This window comes from Mya arenaria, chromosome 14 (genome assembly GCF_026914265.1).
Source record: "Mya arenaria isolate MELC-2E11 chromosome 14, ASM2691426v1".
Classification (NCBI taxonomy): domain Eukaryota; kingdom Metazoa; phylum Mollusca; class Bivalvia; order Myida; family Myidae; genus Mya; species Mya arenaria.
The window spans coordinates 41,614,427-41,638,793 of NC_069135.1; the positions used below are offsets into that span (position 1 = coordinate 41,614,427).

The 24,367-nt window shown below is 36.5% G+C and overlaps 1 protein-coding gene across 1 annotated transcript; it reads right to left on the reverse strand.

Annotated features, from left to right (window-relative positions):
* Nucleotides 1-1,896: 1,896 nt before the first annotated feature.
* On the reverse strand, nucleotides 1,897-9,336 carry LOC128217953 (heat shock 70 kDa protein 12A-like). The gene is made up of 9 exons (XM_052925426.1): nucleotides 9,240-9,336; nucleotides 8,945-9,083; nucleotides 8,275-8,423; nucleotides 7,050-7,129; nucleotides 6,602-6,743; nucleotides 6,144-6,294; nucleotides 5,311-5,445; nucleotides 4,143-4,354; nucleotides 1,897-3,699 (listed from the first exon to the last, which is right to left on the reverse strand). The coding sequence occupies exons 1-9, from the start codon at nucleotides 9,240-9,242 to the stop codon at nucleotides 2,986-2,988; spliced, it is 1,725 nt and encodes a 574-aa protein (XP_052781386.1). The 5' UTR covers nucleotides 9,243-9,336; the 3' UTR covers nucleotides 1,897-2,985.
* Nucleotides 9,337-24,367: the final 15,031 nt, after the last annotated feature.

The window sequence follows — 24,367 nt, forward strand, 5'->3', positions numbered from 1 at the left end:
TCAATATTATCAAATGTATGCAGTGATGACAAAACACTTTTTATATATAAATTAAACGAATAATAATGCAGTCAGCTATCGTTATATTAAATAGTAAGTACTACTGGTGTAAACTTTTAACTTCAAAAAGAAATAACTTTTACACAAGCAATGAATGTACATTATTACCATTAAGTTGGCTTAACTTCAACTAAATTGATCATATGCATACCGACTTTTCTATCATGAGAACAATTATGTTTCGAATCAGAAATAGAGGTACAAGATAGGAAAAACCTGCAAAAAGCCAAACAATTAGCCAGTTGAATATCAGTATAATTAGTGAACAATAAGTTATCTTTTAGCTATAGGTAACACAATAATTATTTCTTAATTCAAATTAAAAGAAGAAAAAACTTTTTAAGAAACGTAATGATCTGGATTGCAGTAGTCAAACAATCACAAAATATAATAACCTGTGATTATCAGTTTTAAAAGGACAGTCAATGGGGGAATAAGTGCGGTATAAAATACAGTAAATGGTGAATAAACACAGATGTGGTATTAATAAAGGACAAGGATAAATAGCTTTAATTCCTAGGTAATAGATTGACAGGTGTAAAAATATCAATATAGTTTTAGGTGAGAGTAATCTACACTGATCAACAAAGATTGCGTTCCACGAAAGTTTACTGGACATTTCTATTAAGCACATATGCGTATGACCTCTGAGAAGTCGGCGATGTCCGTGGTACTGTTACCGACTGGAAGTTGTCAAGTTCGAGTGATCTCTGATCAAGATGACTCCATCAGAGGTCCAGGCACTGTTTATATTGCATTTTCGCACTAAAGATCGGGCAAGGTAGAACACGTCACTCCGCGCCTTGCAAAGGTCTTCATTTTCAAACACCTTCTTAATATTTGAGCAATGCTTGGCTTGTGAACGTACTGAGTACAGTTTCTGTCTCGCACGGAACGACGTAAATTTTACAGTGATATCACGTGGCTTGGCCGGATCATTGCGCCGTGGACGACCAACACGATGAGAACGGTCGATTTCATCTAGCGATACTGTACTTCCCAAGTCAGACACAAGTTTAGTAACGATATCGTTTGTACTTACGCCTTCCCGCTCCCAAATACCAGAGATTCGTAGGCTATTACGTCTACTGTATTGTTCGAGGTGTTCTAGGCGATCTTCAGATTTTTCAAGAACACTGATGCGAGCTTTAAGATGAGCATTGTCAGTCTTCAGCGAGTCAATCTCGTCTGATAATCTCAAATTTATTCCCTAGATGACTTTAGGGATCAGTGCATCGACAGCATTGATGATAGAGCTTTGAATCTCAACAGTGAATAGTGACTTTAGTTGTAGCGATATCGCCGTAACATCGTCTTTCGACAACTGTACGTTTGTTACACATGCAGTATCAGGATGCTTTTCGGTAATTGAAGACAATTCAATCGGGTCATCAGGTCTAGCTTTTTTGTTTTCAGCAGCCAAGTACTCATCAGATGGGGTGAGAGAAAGATCGCGCTTATTGCCTACTGGGGCTATAGGCGTTGAAATTGTTGGACATGATTTATCCATTTTCACAAAATTTCACAAAATGTCAAAAATTACCGAGATTGACTTTTAATGTTCAGCAGTGTAGAGACGAAATTTCAAAATACAATACCTCGCTAAAAATATTCATCAAAGTCGTCCATATGCGTTAAATTCCTACCACAATATTTAAGAACTGTACATTTACTTTAAAACATCATTATTGAAGATTTTCACTAACGCTAGAAATAACACGTCCGTCATCACCGATACGCCTGGCCTCATCAGTTATGAACGCAATTAGGCTGGTCAAAGTACGCGTGGAGTCGGACTCCACACACTTTGACCAGCCCAATTGGATTGATACCCCGATAATGACAACAACCCCGCAAATCATTCGTTAAATGAATGTAGCGTGTAAAATGACATTGCTTTGTGGTATTAGTCTCATCACAAGAACAGATATGTAGGTCGTTGTTCGATATATTTACTGAAAAAACATGTAATAAAAGTAATCAGACACTCAATCGTCATCATATAATATTCATTTTATTCAATTCATCCTAATTGGCAGACATCTAGTCTTGTAAGATCATGTGCAATGGCTGACTTATTGTCAAACTATTTGCCCTCATAGGTAGATATTTAGACTTGTTCTCAAAGCTTAAGCAAACATTTATTAAACGTGAGACACGCAACAAACACGGCAACACAAACACACAACACTAGCGTCAAAATATCAAGCCAATTCAATATTCAGTATACTCGTTAATATATAAGGCTATTCATTGGGTACTGACATGTTCAGTGTCTGGATCTCGGGGAAAAACATTGGCAATGTTTTACAAGAAGATCAATCAAATGAGATCGATATTTGCTATGATATATTTTAAGCTTTTACACAATGACATAGTTTCCGACGTTTTGAGGTGTAAAGGCCAGAGACATAACATTTCCGGAACATATGGGGAATAATAATACATGAACCAAAACTAAGTTTTATGAATAACTTCGCAACGCGGTAGTAACTTAAGTTTTAGCATTATATATTCCAAGAAGATTTATTGAAACAAAGCATATCATACACATAACATCGTAAGGGTTGAGGAGATGTGGTGATTTTTTTCAAAACGAAACGAATATTGCGGTATTTTGAAAGTTATAAAGTAAGATTTTATTATAAAGAAAAAAATCATAGTATGTGTTTACTATTTTGGGTCATTTGTATAGCTATAAACTAAAGCATAATTTCATAATATAAAAACATACGAATCAATTAAATTGATATTCAATTGTAATGCAAGTCAATTATAACATAAAATTCAAACTTTTATTTTATAAACTGCTGTTCACACCTGTGTCATTTCCATTTTCTATATCTTTATTGTTCGATGATCCCGTTCTGTTCATACTTTAATTACAACTGTTTTATATCTAAAATGTTCCATATTTCGGAAAATTTAGCCCAAGAAGTCAAATTTCAGTCGATGCACTTTCCCTGTAGCGACCTCAGTAGCCTCGACCTCTATCTCTGTCCCTCCATAAATCATCCGCGTTTTAACAGCTCGGATAGTTCCGTGTCTTTCTAGAGGTACTGCCAGTTTGCCTGCAAGATGGCAACCTTCGTCGGTAACGTACATCGGATAAGGATCAAGTGTGTAATAAACACGAATGTGTATAGAGGTTTGAGCTGATGTTGATGGAATGTAGTACTTGTTAACCTGTGCTTCTCCACCAATGAGGCACTGCCCAGCTGTGATATGTTTATCAAAGACATTGTCACAGCGATCATTTCCTTTCTCGTCTCTTACTTTATAAGATTCTCTGTGAACATGTTCAATGAAATCCGCACACACGTTTACGCCATACGTGTATTTGCTAACTCGCTGAGAAATCAGCTCTGGTTTATGTCCAAATATCGCGGCCCCCTTCAGCACTGCAAGGTCTGGATCACTTGGGACGATGATTGTATGGTTATAAAATTTTGTCTTCATAGCTTGCTGGAGTAAAGGACAATTACTAAATCCTCCGACCAAAACAACTGCTGCTATGTCACCTACGTTCAAATGGTCAATTATGTGTGAAACATGGCCAACAATAGCTTCAACTTGCGTCTTGAAAAAGTTCGTAACTATACTCATATCGACTTTCAGTTTGTCGCCTTGGATGGAAACCTGCAAAACATAGTTGTAGGCTTACTATCGATGTTATGTACCGAGGCTGTTTCTAACATACTTTAAAGGCAGGTAACATTATCTGCTTCCGAAATATGTTTGCCCTACTTCAATTCAAAGAACAAATAATTAAAAAGTGCCATGTCACCAATTATTTGCTTCGTAGATTCTCAGCGGATTAGTTATAAATAAATTGCGCACTTCCCCGGAAGGAACGGAACAAAGAACTGAATGGTAGTATTAAATGCAATGTAGTTTAATTGAAATTCAATATGTTCATTTCTTAAAATAAAAGTGTCATGGATTTTAAATTTTCGATTACTTGGCTTGTCCTTGTACTTTTCTCTGTATTATTACCAGTAATTCATTTACGGATTTTAAAAACACCACTCATTAAATAACAAATCAAAAGAAAAAGTATTGTATTTCTTGAGAATACACACCGTTTTATCAAATTGGGAATCTTTTATGGCCTCGTGAATCTTTTTGCCCCTGCTTTTTTTAACCAGCTTTGGTAACATTGCTGAAACTCTGAAAACCACTGGCTTATCACTTGTCAGTGGGTCAACGTCTCGCTTTTTCATTTCAAAGTCGCGAATCATGTATATGTAGTCTTCCATGTAACACCGCTTAAATGCGTCAATGGAATCCGTTCCTAAAACATGCCGATAAAGAAAATAAACAATATAGTAACTCGTTTTCCTTTAAAAAACCTTATGTACGGTTTGATATAACCATAGCGTATTTCTCTGAATGATATGTATTTATTAAAACAATATATCTGTGCCAATTTGATAATAATTTAACTGGAAACAATAAAAGCTTATTTGGTAATATTCCAGCAAGTGAAACGTTTATTTGCTCATATATGATATTTAGTTGAATAAAGTAGTTCCTTTTCCATTAAAATCTTAGAGGATAATGTAAATTTCCATCTTATTTCATGATATTTTTACTTAAAGCGCTCATCACCTTCTGTATTTAAAGAGGAAATGACATCATGGATTTAAATCAAATGACAACGTCATATAACATGGCGTGATGTCACCATTTAAAAGAAACCAAATGTCATTAAAATGCTGTTTTTATAACGTGAATTTTACTCGAAACTATCTCAGTATTCGTTTTACTTATAAAGGAATTAAAACGATCGAATATGTATTACTTTTTAGATTATGACTTCACTTCTGCAATGTATTTAGCGCACGATATGACAATGATTTTTCAGTTTTTGGTATTCGGCCCATCATTGCCGAAGGTAAAACAGGTAGGTATATTTGTTTTTTTTATTCCAGAAAAAAAACATGTTATAGAACGAATCTCATTCTGGTCGTCATATAATACACTAATGTATTTACATTTCGATGAAATATGTTAGTATGCTGGCCAAAGGTTCGCTTACTAACAGATTTTCTGAACTGTTAAACATAATTGTGTATTATTTGACGACTCGTGACAGATCCTATAGATCTGTAATAAGTATGTATAACTGCAAAGGTCATTATTACATTGACAACTTTTGAATTAATATCGGTTAAACAGAATTTTTAATCTAATTGGTATTCGGTTGATGATCTAAACTTACTTTGTAACCATGTGTAATCTACGTACCTAACATGTTTTCTAAAAACTTCACATAAGCCTCGTCGACCTTTGTCCCGCCCCAATCTCCACCGCTGGCTTTGTATATGTTCTTCATAGAACCGTTCTCTGCAACCTCTTGTACAGCAATATCAACCGTGCCGCCTGTTATGTGTAAAAGAATAACATTGTGATTCTTCTTTTGAGCTGAATTTAAACACTTCACATTGTGGGGAAAAAAGACGTAGTTCGTAGTTCACACACATATATATAATTGCTGTACAAATGTTCATATTATTTTTTTAATAAATTAGTTAATTGCGTTACCCATTATATGTGACTAATAAAAATGACCCTTTGTGAATACATTTTGAACCAAGAGTGGTTTCATTTGTAATTGATTCATTTTGCATTTATGTAACATTAAATTATATTAGATGGATATTCTTTTTTAATATTTAAATTGACACTCTTATTTAAAGTTAATACATACAAAACTATAACAAAGGTATAACAAAATAAATATTGCATTACTAAATAATGCAATTATGAAAAATATTAATCGCTGATAACAAGACTGTAACTGTGTATTTAATAGTTGAAAACGCACAATTACTATATAACTGGTGGGTCCTTAAAGATTTCCTGTGATCTACTATCGTCTTATATGGTAGAAGTACCGTGTTTTTTGCACCTTTCTTTCAAATTAAACACTGTATCCTTTATTAGAACCATTGATTTCGATATGCATTTATCCTTGTCGGTAAAGTACAACAATTGTATCATTTGAGGTACATCTTATTTGGAAGTGAGAATACCTCTTTTAATAAGGCACCAAAACAAAAATAGAAATAAAAATTAACCTCCTGCATCAACAACTAGAAATTTGCTGCCTGTTTCGAAGGTAGACAGTGAGCCATCTTCTCCCGCCTTTTTCGCAGGTATATGTCGACAGTAAATGGCTGCAGCTTCTGGCTCCAAAGCTAATATCAGCTTGTCAGAAGAAATTTCAGCCTGTGTTTAACAAATGTCATCGTTTTTTATGGAAACAATCTTTAAACATTTTAAATCTATTAAATACTCGATTTATTGTCAGTCATTAAAAGCGACAACCAGTTCAGAATAAATTATGCAATTAGCAGAAAGTAAAACGAGAGGAATAAAGGGAATTTCGAGCCTTCAATCTGACAGTGCTTTGAAAAATAATAAGAAACATTCGATGCCTTATATGTGCTATCATCAAATTACAATATTATTTAGTTAATTACTTGTTTTAACAATATCGATACTGAAATTGGTACTTTCCGGAGTGCGTTCTTACCATTTCGGCTGCTTCTCTCATGAACTGCTTGGCACCGTCATCCCAAATAGCGGGAACTGTCAACACCCAACTGATCTCCTCGGAGGTTATGGCTCCCTCAATACGGTCACCAATTACCTTTAAGACGTCGTCTTTGAGAAATCTACCAATTAAAATTATGTGCATACTAAGCTGATATTATATCACCAAATGTAAAACATTTCATCGATGTCAAAACCCATACTTTTTCCTTCTGTGTTAACACCAACACTCATCAATTATTCAGCAAGGTAGTTTAAAAGTACATATCAGTAACGTATTTGAATTGTGTGTTATTGAAACCCTTTCTCTTTTTAACGTATGTTGGATGCTTTTGAAATGGCGATATTTCTTTGTGTTTTGCAACTGATGACTGTAGGTTATACTTGTATAATTGATGCTTTATAAAAACTATACATCTTAGTATTACCTTATAGCGCTCGAAAACACAATCTGTGCGTTCAATTTCTTTCCAGTTTCGTCTTCAATTTTCATGTCTCTTTCGATGTTCTATAAAAAGACAAAACCAGTAAACTTACTATCTACCAACATACCGAAGGAATAATTGGTACATGCAATAAATTAAAATTCAAACACAGCCTTTATAATTGTTTGAGTTCGCGCTTTTGTCACTTTAACTATATGGCCTACAATTTTATTCATGTTCTAATAAGACTTAGGCCTGTAATCCATTTGTACGCTGTCCGTATTTGTGGTCTGCATATTTCGTCTTCATCCGCATTTTGAAACGGAAATCATATTCCACAGGTCAGCAAAAATAATACAAAAAGATTCTAGCGGACTCAAATCGGATGCAAATATTACGCACTCATGGGTCCTGACACATGCTATAGACATAATTTTAATTGAATGTTAATGTTGTAAAGATGACAGCAGATCCAGACCTCGTGCATATTGAATAACGGCATATTTATGTTAATTGTTGCACCGTGCAGCAAAACATTGGTGCATATGTGGGGTTGAGCGATTGTAAACCGGCATTAAACTCCAGTGAATTCTTACTTAGTTTATACTAACCGTCCCAATGTGGTTAACCCCCATTTACAAATGAAGATTTTGACAGTTGCTAAATGTGGCATTCTTATTGCAAATCGATAAGTACACTTGTATGACATAGATAAATTTCGAGCGATAAACCTTTAACTTCTTACTTAATAAAGCATATATTTAAAATATTACTGATAACAAGATTGTGATTGTGTATTTAATAGCTGAAAACGAAGAAATATTCAATGATTGATGAGGTCTAAAAGATTTGCAGTGGTCAACTATTGACTCATAAGATAGAAATACCGTTTTTTCTGCACCTTCCTTTAAAAAAAATAACACGTTATCCTTCTTAAGAACAAATGTTTTCGACATTTATTCATCCTTTTTGGTATATTAATATAATTGAATTTATTGCGGTAAATTTTATTTGGGAGTTAAAGTGCATCTATTATGTTTGTTGTCTTATAAAGTTTCGTCTCTTGTTCTGGTTTTGTTTTGCCTTGATGTGTTAGTGTTTTAACAATATATTGGTTATTTTTAGGCAAATGGGCGCTTATTTAACCCATTCAGTGTCAATTGCAGTATTGATATTTTCTCGTTTTAAACTTTGCACTGACTTGTGTTGTTGCATAGCTTTAATTTACCTTCTTGTACAATTGCATCTTGAATCGCTTGAAGAAGTACCATTCGTCATGTTCGTCCGCTTCAACTAGACTAGTGTACTTGGTTTCAGCGTCAAAACCGAACGCCGAGAACGTTTCCCCATCAGGTTCGATCAGGACACATGTGGGGGCTATAATGTAAATCGTGATAGGAGTTGATGAAATAGGTGCATAAAAAGCTCATGTTATAGACTTGTTATCAATATTAATATATAAATGAACTGGCGAAGAACCAGTTTGGGAGAAGGGGGCATTGTTAATCACTCTCTGCTAAACGGTGGGGAGGCGGTTTTACCACTATTTTTTCGGGACCCGTCCTAGTTTCCTCCCCCCACCAGCATTGAAGTAACATAGACTAAACTTATCAACGTTTGACAATCGATAAAACTAGTGAGGAAATGTGGTACTTGGTTAAAATGTATTTCTTCTTTTTTTTGCAATATCATCGCATATTTGAAGCCCTCTTATTCCAGTTGTCAATGTTATTCTGTTATTACCGCCCCCGCACCTAACCTTTTGCCAGGTGATCAAAGTTATCCAATCAATTAATTAGGTTTATAATGTGAATTCTTTTGACTACCAGTACTTACAGTTTCTTTTTCATTTAACAATGCAATGTCAAAATCATTCTTTAAAATAACAACAGATTTACCTTTCAATGAAACAAGCTGGTCTCCATACCAACGTTTTGTTGCGACTTTTGTTGGATCGAGTTCAAACTCGTGTTTAAATGAGAAAGACCATCCGGAGTACGTTGTTCCAAAATCAATCCCAGCAACAAGAAGAGGCGCCTTAATTGCATCGACATAATCAATATAAACACAAATAATGGGTCAATAATTTTGAGGAATTTTGATAGTCATTTATCGGTACAAATTTAACATATTGTGTTTAGTACAATAACTTATAACTCTTTTAAAGAACTAAACATTAAAACAATGACTTACCATGGCCTTTTATTCAAAAACTAATACCCCCAATAGCTGACTTGATTTTCTGAAATCATCTAATCTTCGCTAAAGAACTTCCTCTTTCGTTCTCGCCTGCGTTATCTAATCACCGGGTTCCTGCTCTGTAACATGAGAAAAGGTTGAATGACTGGTCAAGAAAGCTAATGGATAGTGTTTCAGATTACTACCAAAGCTTGTTTTATAAACAGCACATATTGATAATGCAAACAGCTGGCTACATCATACTTCACAACATAGTTATTAAAATTATAAAGAACTAAAACTGTTTACTTTAAAACATATGTTCAGTAGGTAAATGTTTACTTAAATGAAAACAATTTAAATGCATTTGAGAACAATTTTAAGAAGTTTTCTTTTCCAATATTACTTTTTATAACTGTAATATTTTTGTTAACTTATCTTTATTACTTGTCCGTAAATAAAGGTACAACAACAACAACTTGTCCGCAGCGGACGTTTATGTTTATTTCTGTCGAGCTTATTGAATGTTTTCAACATTTACATCCAAACACTCATGTTAATTACTGTTGTGTCTTTGAATTGGTTAATTGGAAAACAAATATCTATATGTTGTTAGGCATCAAGTTCATATACATGATCACGCCTTTTTTGAAAAACCGTTTTGTTTTCAGGACAATTTCTAATCAAAATAACCAATGTTACAAACGGACGTTTTTTTCCTCTTTAAAACTGCGTCTATGATTAAAATGGTTTCCTATCATGACTAAATGACTTAATAATGACCAAGAAGTCTTTACCGGATCGTTTATCGTCAACCTTTTCTATGTGTCCTGGATGCATTTCCCTGCACAACATCAAAGTAAATTTTAAAACAACCGAACGCTTGCTAACTGAGCAGCACCTGATAATCATCACCAGGCCAATTTTTTATATGTTAGTTACTTTGCTCATGTGTTTCCCGAAGCGAGAGTAACAGCTTTGTTCGCCCGTCCTTCCGTCCACTGAGATTAACTTAGACACTACTGATGGGATTTCAATGAATCTTAAAACGTATACAGGAGACACTATCAGCATGTGTAGGTCCAAGAATTATAATCAAAGCTGCAGTCAATGCTGAACAATCACCCCATTCCAGTTCTGCAGTTAAATAACTTGCTTGTTTTGACAATGCCTCAAAACGTATTGAAGAAATTTTAATGAAACTTGGTATAACGATATATAGATGGTAATGTGAGGAAAATCAGTGTGCAAGAGCTTCAATTCTACTTTTCATTTTTACCGAGTCATCCCCCATTACATTATTTAAATCATACTTTTTGCCGGATTATTACTCCGACACTCTCTTATGCATTTAATAAAAATTGCAGAAACAGATATATCTGGTCGAGTCATAGAAATCATTACACTGTTTCGTAACTATTCAAGTAATTGCCCTTCCGTATTAAACACTGCATTGTCCGGCGTATGACTCCAGAAAGTTGAATCAGGTATACGCATGCATGTCCAGTGAGTTATGCTAGATTACATAAGCCATCTATTATAATATATAATAAACAAATACTTCCTGATTTACTTCATCATATCTTATTCAGTATGTTCAATGACATCGAATATAGTTCCCAGGGTACTAAACGATTTAGTGTCAAGATAACGGCAACAATACAATAATTTTGTTTATGAAGGCTACCTTGATTTTTCTTAGAATAATCACACGAGATAGCTTTAACTACGGTTTTAAACAGAGATCTAGATTGTGATGTTTTGATATTTTGGGATCAGGAACATAACCTTCTACCAGACATGTACATAAACAGACATAAACAAACTTTACGTTGAAACATAATTTCAAACCCAGTAAATCAATATTTTTGTAGTGGAGTCTAGTTTTGACACGTCTGATCCTTGTACATTAAAAAGTGATGCCTTATGAGATTTAATCACTGATTATACTCAACGAACTAGTTTTAGGCCTTTTTATCTCAGGCATTTATTTTTTAAAAGTAACGAACACAAGAAAGTAATTATCTTACATTTTTTAACAGTTCTATTTTTTTTTTCTTTTATTCATTCAAAATAGAAAAAAACTTGCATTGACAAATTACACACTCTCTGTTGCTAATTAACATTTACTGCTTGTTTGACAAAGTTTAAGGTTAAAATGTGTCAGCATCATAGCCACTGTTCATGTTTATATATTTTTTGATCAAAACAAGTTCTAATTAAAACTCAGTGTTTAAACGCCTGTAATACGTTCTAAGACATTGCTTGATTGAACTTAGAAAAAATAAAAGTTTTTAGTGAAAAGGAACATTACTTCTTATTTTTAGGAAGTCAATCTTTAGGCGATGAACTTTCCCTGATGGCCTCAACTTCTATCTCTGTCCCGCCGTAAATCATCCGTACTTTAACCGATCGGTCTAGCTAGTCCACTTCCTCCTATTTATATTGCCTGCGGAGTAGCATCCCTCGTCTGTTGTGTACATCGGATCTGTAGCATGTGTATAATAAACAAGAAAACATATAGCGGTTTTACTTGATTTCGCTGGAGTGTAGCTCTTTTCTACTTGTGCTTCTCCAACGAAAAGGCACTGCCCAGCTGTAATGTGTATATCAAAACAATTACCGCAGCAAACTTTCCCGTCCTCACGTATCATCTTGTAAGATTCGTTGTGAACCTTGTCAACAAAAGGCCATTTCATTCGAAGCCCATACCTGTATTTGCTCACTCGCTGAGTAATCAGCTCTGGTTTGTGATTTAATTTCTTTCCTGTTTCATTTTCAATTTCCATATCTCGTTTTAAAGTATGTTGGAAGACTAGAAAACAGTTATTCATTCATAACGTAGACAGTTCTAGATCGTCATAAACAGACTCAAATGAAATGAAGATGGCCATGAGAGGAAGTGCAGTGCACAAGAACCATAATCCTACCATTCCTCTTTTGTTGGTTATCCCCCCTTTACCTGTCACATAGATAGATGGCCATGAGAGGCAGTTCAGTGCACAAGAACCATAATCCTACCATTCCTCTTTTGTTGGTTATCTCCCCTTTACCTGTCACATAGATAGATGACCTTGGGAGGAAGTGCAGTGCACAAGAACCATAATCCTGCCACTCCTCTTGTTGATTATCTCCCCATTACCTGTCACATAGATAGATGGCCATATGCGGAAGTGCAGTGCATATGAACCATAATCCTACGATTCCTCTTCTGACGGTTATCTCCCCTTTACCTGTCACATAGATAGATGGCCATGAGAGGCAGTTCAGTGCACAAGAACCATAATCCTACCACTCCTCTTGTTGGTTATCTCCCCTTTACCTTCACATAGATAGATGACCATGAGAGGAAGTGCAGTGCACAAGAACCATACTCCTACCATTCCTCTTTTGTTGGTTATCTAACCTTTACCCGTCAAATAGAAAGATGGACATGAGAGGAAGTGCAGTGAACAAGAACCATAATCCTACAATTCCTCTTTTATTGGTTATCTCCCCTTTACCTGTCACACAGATAGATGGCCATGAGAGGGAATGCAGTGAACAAGAACCATAATCCTACCACTCCTCTTGTTGGTTATCTCCCCTTTACCTTCACATAGATAGATGACCATGAGAGGAAGTGCAGTGCACAAGGACCATACTCCTACCAATCCTCTTTTGTATCTCCCCTTTACCTGTCAAATAGGAAGATGGACATGAGAGGAAGTGCAGTGCACAAGAACCACAATCATATCATGAATATTTATAAAGATATCTCCCTTAAACCAGATTTTCATAATCGGACACTATGTTGGAGAAAGGGTTTGAAATAAAGCTTTATCAATGGATATTTATTGATGAGAAGAAGTACAGTGCACAAGAACCATAATCTTATGTGCATATTTATGAAGTTATCTCCCCTTGTTTCATTATGGTACTTGTCCGTGTCATATCTGGATTACCATAAAACTTGGTACAAATGTTGTCCTAATTGAGACAATGTGCAGTGACCTTGTCCCGTGTCCATACCTCAAAGGTCAAGGTCACACGAGATATTTAAACTGCAGAGAACACTTGCTCGTGACTGCGCTATAACTTACTTAACCATTGATACATTACCATACATATATTGGTACAATTATTGAATTGAAAGCGTAAAACCAGTTGCTCAGATTAATACATTGCACACTCTGCTGATAATTATCATTATGTGCAACTAATTTAATATTTTGATAAACAATGAACACAGATGTGATAATATATATCTCAGGTATTTTCTCTTTATAAGCAGTAAGACATTGTTATGGCATCATCACAATATATATGATTGACTTTATCTAAAGTACTTCAGACTTGCTTTTTGATTAATTTTAGAAATCAAAGACTCAATTTTTAATTTCCTTCTATTTCTTAGCCAAAACAACATTGACATTGATCTTACCTACACACAATCTGAATATTTTTAACAAATATCTTTTATATGATATTCATATATGTATCCAAGAATATTTAGGTTACTGATCAAACAACTTGTTTTTCCTATTTTCCCACTCTTGACCAATGGAAGTGTACAATTTTGGTCAGAACACACCAGGTTCAGAGAAAAACGAAATGTTCTAAATAACAACGGCTGGGGATATAGTCATCCTTTGGAATGCTTTGTTCTCATCAACACTTTATCTTGGTAAAATACTAAAGGGATTGAAATAAAACTTGAAAAGCAGACAGAAGGCAAGAAGAGGAAGTGCTACGCATAAGAACCATAATTTTGCCATGCATGTGTTTTTTCCGTTATCTTTTAAATACCCCCCTGTAACCTGATATTTTCCATAAAAGGGTTGAACTGAGGCTTGGAATGTAGATGGATGGAAATAAGATGAAGTGTAGTACCCAAGAATTATATACTGTCAAGGTCATATCTTTGAATGTACTGGGGGGATTCAAATGAAACTTGGTTTAGAAATAAATGGCATAGACAGAAAGTGTAGTAACAAGAAAAATATGCTATCCTGCATTATGATATTTATTTAATTATCTCCCCTAGGCCTGATAGTTTCCATAAGAGTTGCTGTTCAGGTATTATTTTGGATTTTTTTTTTAAAGTGATTAAAATGAAACTTGGCGGGAAAATAGATGGTTTAGAGCCTATGACATTATAAAATGTTTGAAGATCCATATTCAGACAATGTTCCTCTTCTACTGATATTTGTGAACAAGTTCTGCTTTTTATTTCAAATAAAAGAGAGATTTACTTTAAAATCTAATTCTCAGATAGCACATATCTTTCATTTTATGATTTTTTCCAATTTTTGTATAATAATACTATAAAAAATCACTTTCTACCATCATATTGTATTACAATATCTGCCTATTTATAGAACATTGACATACGGGGACCTCCATTGCTTCCAGCGATTCCCTGTTAAAATATTGTTTACCATAGAACTGTCTTTTCACTTTGTAATGATGTTATATCATTATTACCAACAGTGTTTTATTAACATTTAAAAAAATAATTAAACATGAACATGTCCTTTTAAATGTATGTTAGTCCAACTTCTGTTGGTAAAATTCAATTATAATATAAACAATGACAATCTGATGACAAGAAATGATTTACACTTGTACTAAGATTGTTTTCACAAATAGTTAGATGAAATGTTTCAAATAAATTTTGAAATCAAGAATTTAAAAGTATTTTATTTTCAGATTTGATGTGCTGTCCTTGACATTGACAATCTCTCATCTGCTGTGAGCATCAACCACAAGCAGTGAAGTGCCCTGCTTAGCAATTGACCTTCTCCTACCTGCTGTTAGCTTCAACCACATGCAGCGATGTGCCCTCCTTGGCATTGACTGTCTCCCACCTGCTGTGAGCATCAACAACAAGCAGTGATGTGTCCTGCTTGGCATTGACCATCTCCCACCTGCACCAACTATGAGCATCAACCACAAGCAGAGATGTGCCCTCCTTGGCATTGACTTCCCCCAACATAATGTGAGCATCAACCACAAGCAGTGATGTCCCACCATGGCTTTGACAGTCCCAAACAGGTTTTTAGCACAAACCGAAAGTAGTGATGAGCCTTCCTTGGCATTGACCATCTCAATACTGCACCTGCTATGAGCATCAACCACAAGCAGTGATGTGCCCTACTTGGCATTGACCATCGCCAACCTGCTATGAGCATCAACCACAAGCAGTGAAGTGCTCTCCTTTACATTAACCATCTCCAACCTGTTGTGAGCATCAACCACCATGGGTATACAGACTGTCTCCCACCTGTTATGAGCATCAACCACAAGAAGTGATGTCCCACTTTGGCATTGACTGTCTCCAACCTGCTATGAGCATCAACCACAAGAAGTGATGTCCCACCTTGGCATTGACCATCGCCAACCTGCTATGAGCATCAACCACAAGCAGTGATGTGCTCTCCTTTACATTGACGATCTCCAACCTGCTGTGAGCATCAACCACCATGGGTATACAGACTGTCTCCCACCTGCTATGAGCATCAACCACAAGAAGTAATGTCCTAACTTGGCTTTGACTGTCTCCAACCTGCTATGAGCATCAAGTACAAGCAGTGACGCGCCCTGCTTGGCTTTAACTGTCTCCCGCGTGCTCTGAGCATCGACCGCAAGCAGTGATGTGCACTGCTAGGCTTTGACTGTCTCCCACCTGCTATGAGCATGAACAGCAAGAAGTGAAGTCCCCCCTTGGCTTCGACTGTCTCCAAACAGCTTTTAGCATAAACTGAAAGTAGTGATGAGCCCTGCTTGGCATTGAAGGTCTGTTATCTTCTATGAGCATCAACCATAAGCTGTGATGTGTCCTCCTTGGCATTGACCATCTCCAAACTGCACCTGCTGTGATCATCAACCACAAGCAATGATGTGCCATCGTTGGCATTGACCATCTCCATACTGCGACTGCTATGAGCAAGAACCATAAGAAGTGATGTTCCCCCATTGACTTTCTCCCACCTGCTGTGAGCCTCAACCACAAGAAGTGATGTTCCAGCCATTGACTTTCTCCCACCAGCTGTGAGCATCAACCACAAGCAATGATGTGTCCTCCTTGGTATTGTTCGTCTCCCTGCCACTGTGGGCATCAACTACATGTACAAACTGTCGTTTGTTTATCATATATTGTCTTGATTGTTATGATAAATATTGAAGCAGTCTCCAAGCCAAAGACTGGGAGATATGTTGTTTGGTGGGCCATTCCATACATTGTATGACAGGCCATTAAATCTGTATACACATTTAGGTGGAGTCGCTTGTCAAAAACGTTCTCCCCTTTGTCCAGGATGACCATTCCTTTACAAATTTGTTAGAATGATTGCTTGATAAAATGTGGGCTCAAAATAACGAATAAATATAATTTGTCATTTAGTTAAGAAAACAGCTGCGGTTTTTATAACAAAGTACATGTAAGTATTGAAAGTAATTACTACACGTACGACCCTTGCTATAGTGCCCCATTAAGGCTCATTAAATGCGCACCAAAAGTTGGACGTTTTGACTAAGTGTGTTAATACAAACAAAATCGTACAGATGTTCGTGTCACGACTTCTAAATATTTTGACAAAATTCAATGTTGGAAGGAATATTTTCTTATTCAGAGGGGCTAAACAAACAAAAAACTAGAGAATATGATTGAACGTCAGTTCCATGAAATATGGATGCAACAGCCTTTTGTCATTCGGAACATCTCGTCTATGTAAACAATCATGGATGATTTTAGACGGTTTATAATGTCAAAAATCTTTACAGATAAACTTCTTTAAAAGATCGCGTAGCAACACCAATATAGCATAAGGTATATGACTTGACTCGTGAGAATTTTAATCATTTAAGCAATAATACACTTTACTGACAATCAATTTAAGCTAAGTAATAACAATACACGTAAAAGCTTTATTTCTAATTTATGTTTTTACGATTTACTTCTACTGAGGGACCGGCATTCATCCAAGGTTGTTTTCGAAGGAAAATGGCCGTGTAGTTCCGAATGTTGAGAGTAAACCGCCAAGTTTACTGAGGGGCGTACCCTGTTTACTTTCGCCCCTATCTAAGAAACGAAGTTGTTTGGTTTAAAGAGATGGCAGGTTTTGTTTTGACTGTTTCTAGTCCGATATGGTGCATTTGGTTTTTTTTTTCATTTATTTTATTCTCCTATATTGAAAAAAGTAAACTTATACGCTATTAGGGGGTGGGGTGGGGGATGGGGGGGCGCTAGTCTGCTAGCTGTGATATTGTATGAAACTATCTTTGGTCTGACTTCAGGAACGTTTACGTTTGGGCGATTTGATCAATTATAATGTAGTCTTAACGTTTCGTCTCGTTCGGGTTCCAATCAGAACACATCAGCCAGGATTCAACAGAAATTTACATCTTCGGCATGCTTCCAGATAGATTCCTGTAAGGTACTGGTCGAGTGCTCCTGCTCCTCCTAGGTAACGGCTACGCTGTGCGCCCGAGGGTCGGATTTTTCTATCCGGACTAGACACATATGATATATACATATTTTCTTACATACCTTAAACGAGTTCTTTGTGAACAATAGCAAAATGCTTTTCTGTTAAGTTCACCAAAATCCGCGTACGGTGATTTTTTTGGGACGTTTTCGATCGTCATGGCGCGCAGTTTTTATATCCACTGCATAGTTCCTTCAAAAATAATATCTGATATGTGTTTTCGTTCCGGATAGAAAAATCCGACCCGAGGGCACCAGCGTTGCCAGGTAACGAAACTTACCGAGTTTCCGGCTACGCAGCGTGCTCGAAGGTCGGTTTTTCTCTCATGAACGAACACATGCACATGATAGATATTTTTTTCCAGCATACCTTGAAATTCATTTTTGTGTGATTTTTTTTTGAATCAGATGAATTTTGTCAACACGGCTGATTTCCCTGAAGATGCCTATCCGGTGTGTTAGATTATAATGTATTTTACGGGTTATATTGTTTTCTTCTGAATCTATATATTTGCAAAGGGAATGTTAATGGAAATGCTGTGACGATATTTTTTTATATGTTTTACACTATATGTATGCATTAATATTATGATATTTCAATAAGAAGTGTAAAAAAGATATAAAAAATTAGAAATGAATTGTATGAACATAGTTTATTCTAGCATTATTCTGTAGCGTAGTCTTATCTGACATTTTTCTGTAGCGTAGTTTAATCTGGCGTAATTCTGCAGCATAATTTAATCCGGCGTTATTCTGCGCGTAGTTTAATCTGTTTTTATTCTGCAGTTTAGTTCAATCTTGCATTATTCTGTAGCATAGTTCAATCAAGCGTTGTTCTTCAGCGTAGTTCAATCTGGCATTATTCTGCAGTGTAGTTCAATCTGGCATTTTTCTGAAGCGTAGGCCAATCTGGCGTTATTCTGCAGAGTATTTCAATCTGGCATTATTCTGCAGTGTAGTTCACTCTGGCATTTTTCTGCAACGTAGTTCAATCTGTCGTTATCCTGCAGCGTAGTTCAATCTGGCATTATTCTGCAGCGTAGTTCAATTTGGCTTTATTCTGCAGCGTAGTTCAATCTGTCGTTATCCTGCAGCGTAGTTCAATTTGGCTTTATTTTGCAGTGTAGTTCAATCTGGCGTTATTCTGCAGCGTGGTTCAATATGACGTTATTCTGCAGCTTAATATCAATCTGTCGTTATTCTGCAGCGTAGTTCAATCTGTCGTTATTCTGCATCGTAGCTCATTCTGGTATAATTCTGCAGCGTAGTTCAATCTGGCATTATTTTGCAGTGTACTTCAATCTGTCGTTATTCTGCAGCGTAGTTCAATCTGGCAATTTTCTGCAGCGTAGTTCAATCTGGCGTTATTCTGCAGCGTAGTTCAATCTGGCGTTATTCTGCAGCATAGTACAATTTGGCATTATTCTGCAGCGTAGTTCAATCTGGCGTTATTCTGCAGCGTAGTACAATCTGGCATTATTCTGCTGCGAAGTTAAATCTGGCATTATTCTGTAGCGTAGTTTAATATTTTTGAATGAAAAATTCTAAAATTTTGTTATTTAAGACGAGGACACGTTTTACTGAAAGACCTAATGTTACTGTTTTGAATGGCGTACAGTGGTGAAGCTACATATACACCATGTAGGCCTAGACCTACAACTTTTTTTGAAAAATGACAAAAATCAGAAATGCAATAAAAACTAATTGCTACTCAAATAACACCAAATGGGTATTATTTTAACGACGCAAGTTCTGTGTTTGTTTAAACAACATGTAGGGTGTATTGTATTCGTTGCAAGTATAATTAAGTATGTGTAATGTGCATATAAAAAGCCCCAAGCTCACATAGAATCATCGTAATGTGTAAAATAATGACCATAAGGTTTTGCGCATGGTTTGTGTATTTGGAACCGATGATTGTGTTCGACTCCTCCAATTACTTAGGTTTCGATCAAGCTTAGTGTGTAAATTGTTGAAAATGAAGTCATTGGTCGGAAAGGAAATCACTTGTTGCTAAAGAGGTTGCTGTTTGCTAAAGAAGAAGTGGATACTTAGAATGTCATTGGTCGCTAGGGAAACCATTGGTTGTTCAGAACCAAAATGGTTGTTAAGGAAGTCTTTTATTTAATTCGGTGCCATGGATGAAGGTAGTTACTAACCACTACATGAGGCTTCATATCAAATATCAAAGGTTATGGCCTTGCGATTTAAATAAAGATTTCCGAAGTTTTTAATTTACATGATTTTACTACAAGTATTTAAGTATATAGCAAACCAAGGACCCCAGGGCCGACCCAGCTTTAACACTTAAACCTGAAATCGAACAATCTTTGTAAAGTAATATCAGATGTATAGGGTCTTCACCTTGCAATTTCAGAGAAGATTTTCAAAGATTTTTCAATATAGTAATATAGTAAACTTGAGACCTCCTGTGTGGAACCAGCTTTTAACCACATCATACCTAATATAAAAGGGCTAGAAAATGGGGCTTCAGAGAAATTTTTCAAAGGGAGGTTTCACTTGAGAAACCCAATGACTGTTGTCTTTTTACTAAAACTGCACCTTGTTACAAATTTTACATGTGCAGTCTAATCAAATAGTAAAAACTAGCCCCTCTTCTGAGTTTTAAACAAATAAACATGGCTTAAAGGACTTCAATAAAGTGTCACCTAAGTAACCCTTTGTATAAGTCATTTTGAAATTTGGCAAATAGTTGGCCAAAATACGCCAGAGGAGAATAGCAGCCAGAATTCTACATGGAGCTATATTCTATTGGAAGATATTTTACCATCCAGTTAACATTTCTGTGAAAGTTGAGCTAAAATTGTCAAACAAAAGGGTCGATCAAGGTCATAATTTGTATTTAGATTAATATTATTTTTATTATATTAAACTAAATGAAATGGTAAGTACTTGTCATCCAAATCAATTATGGACAGGATACCTAAATTCACCGAATTTCTTTTATATTGGTACATCCTATTCGCCGCGTCTATAAGTGCTTTGCATATGACTGCATTCAAATTTATGCATCCCGCAATACCAGGTTTAATTGCTTAACATACGCAATTGAAATGGTAAAATTGTTAGGGTTGCGTATTCAAAGGTGTATAGCGTAGTTAAAGGGACTCGACACTTAACACTGAAAAAAAACACATATATAGTATACAACATATATTCGAAAAAGAACACTGTCTTAATCGGTTGCTTTAATTCAATTACCACAAATAGGGTGTAAACGTTTATTGGATATTACCAATTTCTATTTTGAGAGGCCACGGAACATTTTGAGGACGTGCATACATCATGGCTGTGGCGTGAGGAGGGGAGGTGACATTTTGGCATGCAACTTAGAACGTGCACACATCTTGGCTGTGGCGGGAGGAGGGGGGCATTTTGGCATGCAACTTAGGACGTGCGCATATCTTGGCTGTGGCGTGAGGAGGGGGGGGACATATGGGCATGCAATTTAGGACGTGCGCGCATCTTGGCAGTTGCGTGAGGAGGGCGGACATTTGGAGATGCAACATAGGACGTGCGCACATCTTGGCTGTGGCGTGAGGAGGGTAGGTGACATTTGGGCATGCAATTTATGTCGTGCGCACATCTTGGCTGTGGCGTGAGCAGGTGGGGGATATTTGGGCACGCAACTTATGACGTGCGCACATCTTGGCTGTGGCGCGTGAGGGGGGGGGGGCATTTTGGCATGCAACTTAGGACGTGCGCACATCTTAGCTGTGACGTCAGAAGGGGACGAATATTTGGAGATGTAACTTAGGACGTACCAACATCTTGGCTTTTGGCGTGAGGAGGGGGGGGGACATTTTGGCATGCAACTTTGGACGTGCGCACATCTTAGCTGTGACGTCAAAAGGGGGCGAATATTTGGAGATGCAACTTAGGACGTGCGCACATTTTGGCTGTGGTGTGGAAATGGGGGGATGACATTTGGGCATGCAACTAAGGACGTGCGCACATCTTGGCTGTGGCGTGAGAATGGGGGGATGACATTTGGGCATGCAACTTAGGACGTGCGAACATCTTGGCTGTGGCGTGAGGAGGGGGACATTTGGGCATGCAACTTAGGACGTGCGCACATCTTGGCTGTGGAGTGAGGAGGGTGGCATTTTGGCATGCAACTTAGGACGTGCGCACATCTTGGCTGTGGCGTAAGGAGGCGGGGTCATTTGGGCATGCAACTAAGGACGTGCGCACATCTTTTCTGTGGCGTGAGGATTGGGAGATGACATTTGGGCATGCAACATAGGACTTGCACACATCTTGGTTTGGGCATGCAACTTAGGACGTGCGCACATCTTAGCTGTGACATCAGAAGGGGCGAATATATGGAGATGCAACTAAGGACCTGCGTACATCTTAGCTGTGACGTCAGAGGAAGGCTAAGACGTCATATAAATCGGTGCTCAGCCGATAATGTTTTTTACAATTTCTAGCCCGAGATGGTGAATTTTTGGCGTATGTTTTACTTTTATTCTCCTATATTGGAAATAAAAGTAAACGAATTTTAGGGAGGGGGCGCCGGGTCACTGGATCCGCTTGTGAAAATCTGGTCGCAAAAAGTGATCGGTATAGAAAGGAATACTGGTTCAGTCGGATTTAAAAATATTTAAGGCTACTTTGATATATTTTACAAAATAATCTGGGAGGAATAAAACAACCCTCCGACAATAATTGATTTCAGTGTTTACATTGTTATTCATTCACGTAAGTCACTTGTTCTATCCACTCCGACACCGAATGTCCCAGCTGATACGCCCATCCAACTCGACGCAAGTAATAAGGTCCCTCGCGTTACTTTGGACCACTATTCCGGGTTGACTCAGTCCCTAAAGATTGAACGACGAAACGACAGAACATCATATATACCATGGTGACAGTAATCCAGATCGGTCTGTGTCTCAATCGGAAACGGGACATGGGATATTACCTGAGCCACTTCCGTCGCGTCATAGGGGAACCCCTGACGTCAATTAACATGTTTCTGTTCAGGAAAACATTGTTTATTACGTTTCATATCGAATTTACTAGGTTTAAATTGAAATCCAGTCTTTGGCGAAACATTTTATAATGAAGTGTTGACATGTTTTGTTTCAGTTAGTCTACGACCTGGTGGTTTTCATTTCACAGTGTGCCTCAAATTTGTTAAATTGAAGTTTGATCAAGTTCACCGAACAAAACATGTTCTTAAACACATGGATCGCTTATAAATCTTTATTGGAAAGGTTACTTCTAGTTACATGTTATTCAGCACTTTTATGTTTACCTTATTAAATGTTTTATAGATCTTATATTATATTTTCGGTTTAAGGGAGATCGCTTTTTCTTTGTGTGTGTGTGTGTGTGTGTGTGTGTGTGTTATATAAGGTTACAATATAGAAGATAAGGATTTGTGTTTCTCAATGGTCTCAATGGTGTGTTCCCCCTTGCCCAACCGCTATTTTGTCATAGAAATTGAGGTTGGGGTTGGGGGATGTATAGTTAATTGAATTCATAGTGAGTTGTTATGTGGTAAATGGCGAAAAATGCTATACTGTTCTACAAAAAGTTGCGTTTTCAAAATTTCAAAAAAACAACACATATAGAGCTGAATTTTATTTGCAATTCATAATGGTGCATATATAATTAAAACTGCAAGAATGTACAATGTTATGAATAAAAGCATAGAGGAGCAAGGAATTGGGATTAACTGATATATCGGATATATCTTAAGATGTATTGCTTTGGTGTCAACAACAGCAGCAACAACAAAGACAACAACAACAAAATTAAGAACAACAACAACAATAAAAAAACTATCACAACCACAACATTTTTTATTTTGGTCAGTCGATAGCAAAAAATGGAAACTTAAGGGACAAGCCGATTAGCCAAAATCTAACAAACCTGTTTAAAGGCTTAAGCAAACAGTAACTAAATGATAGACACATATCATTCACAACAGCACAGCAAACCCACACACGCATCAGAATATCAAGCCTTTTCTATAGTTATGATATTCGATCGAAGGATATTTACTGGGTACTGCCGTTCAGTGTCAAGATGTTGGCATAAACACATTTAACACTTTTCTAAGAAGATGCCCCTCATGATCTCATATCGATATGATATATTTGATGTTAATTACACAGTGACTTGTTTCCGATAGGTTGATGTTTTGTGACAGAACATTTCCGAAAACATAGAAACAAAACACTACTCTGAACAAAACTAAGATTACTGTGATTTTACAATGCGGTGGTTATTCGAACTTTGTGATATAAGGTAAGTATATTTTCATGATAAAGAAAAAAAATGACAGTGCCATTTTGACCAAATAAGATTGTAATATATGAACATCCAAGTGTATATGCAAGTAAAATATTTTCGTAACGAATGTACTCTAAGAGGGGTGTATATCAAGTATTTGCCAATTTCGCATGTTCTAAAACTTTAATTTTATAAACTGCTGCACACATCCGTGTTATTTTCAATTTATATATAGCTATTCTATGAAAATCTAGTTCTGTACATTCTTTGATTACAATTGTTTTACATTAATAGACTGGACCAAGATAAGTTTTATACTACCTAAGACAGTTTGGAACAGTCTTAAAATACTCAAGGATGTTACAGTTAATAAGATATTGTAAGATACGTTTTATATGTTTTCGAATGT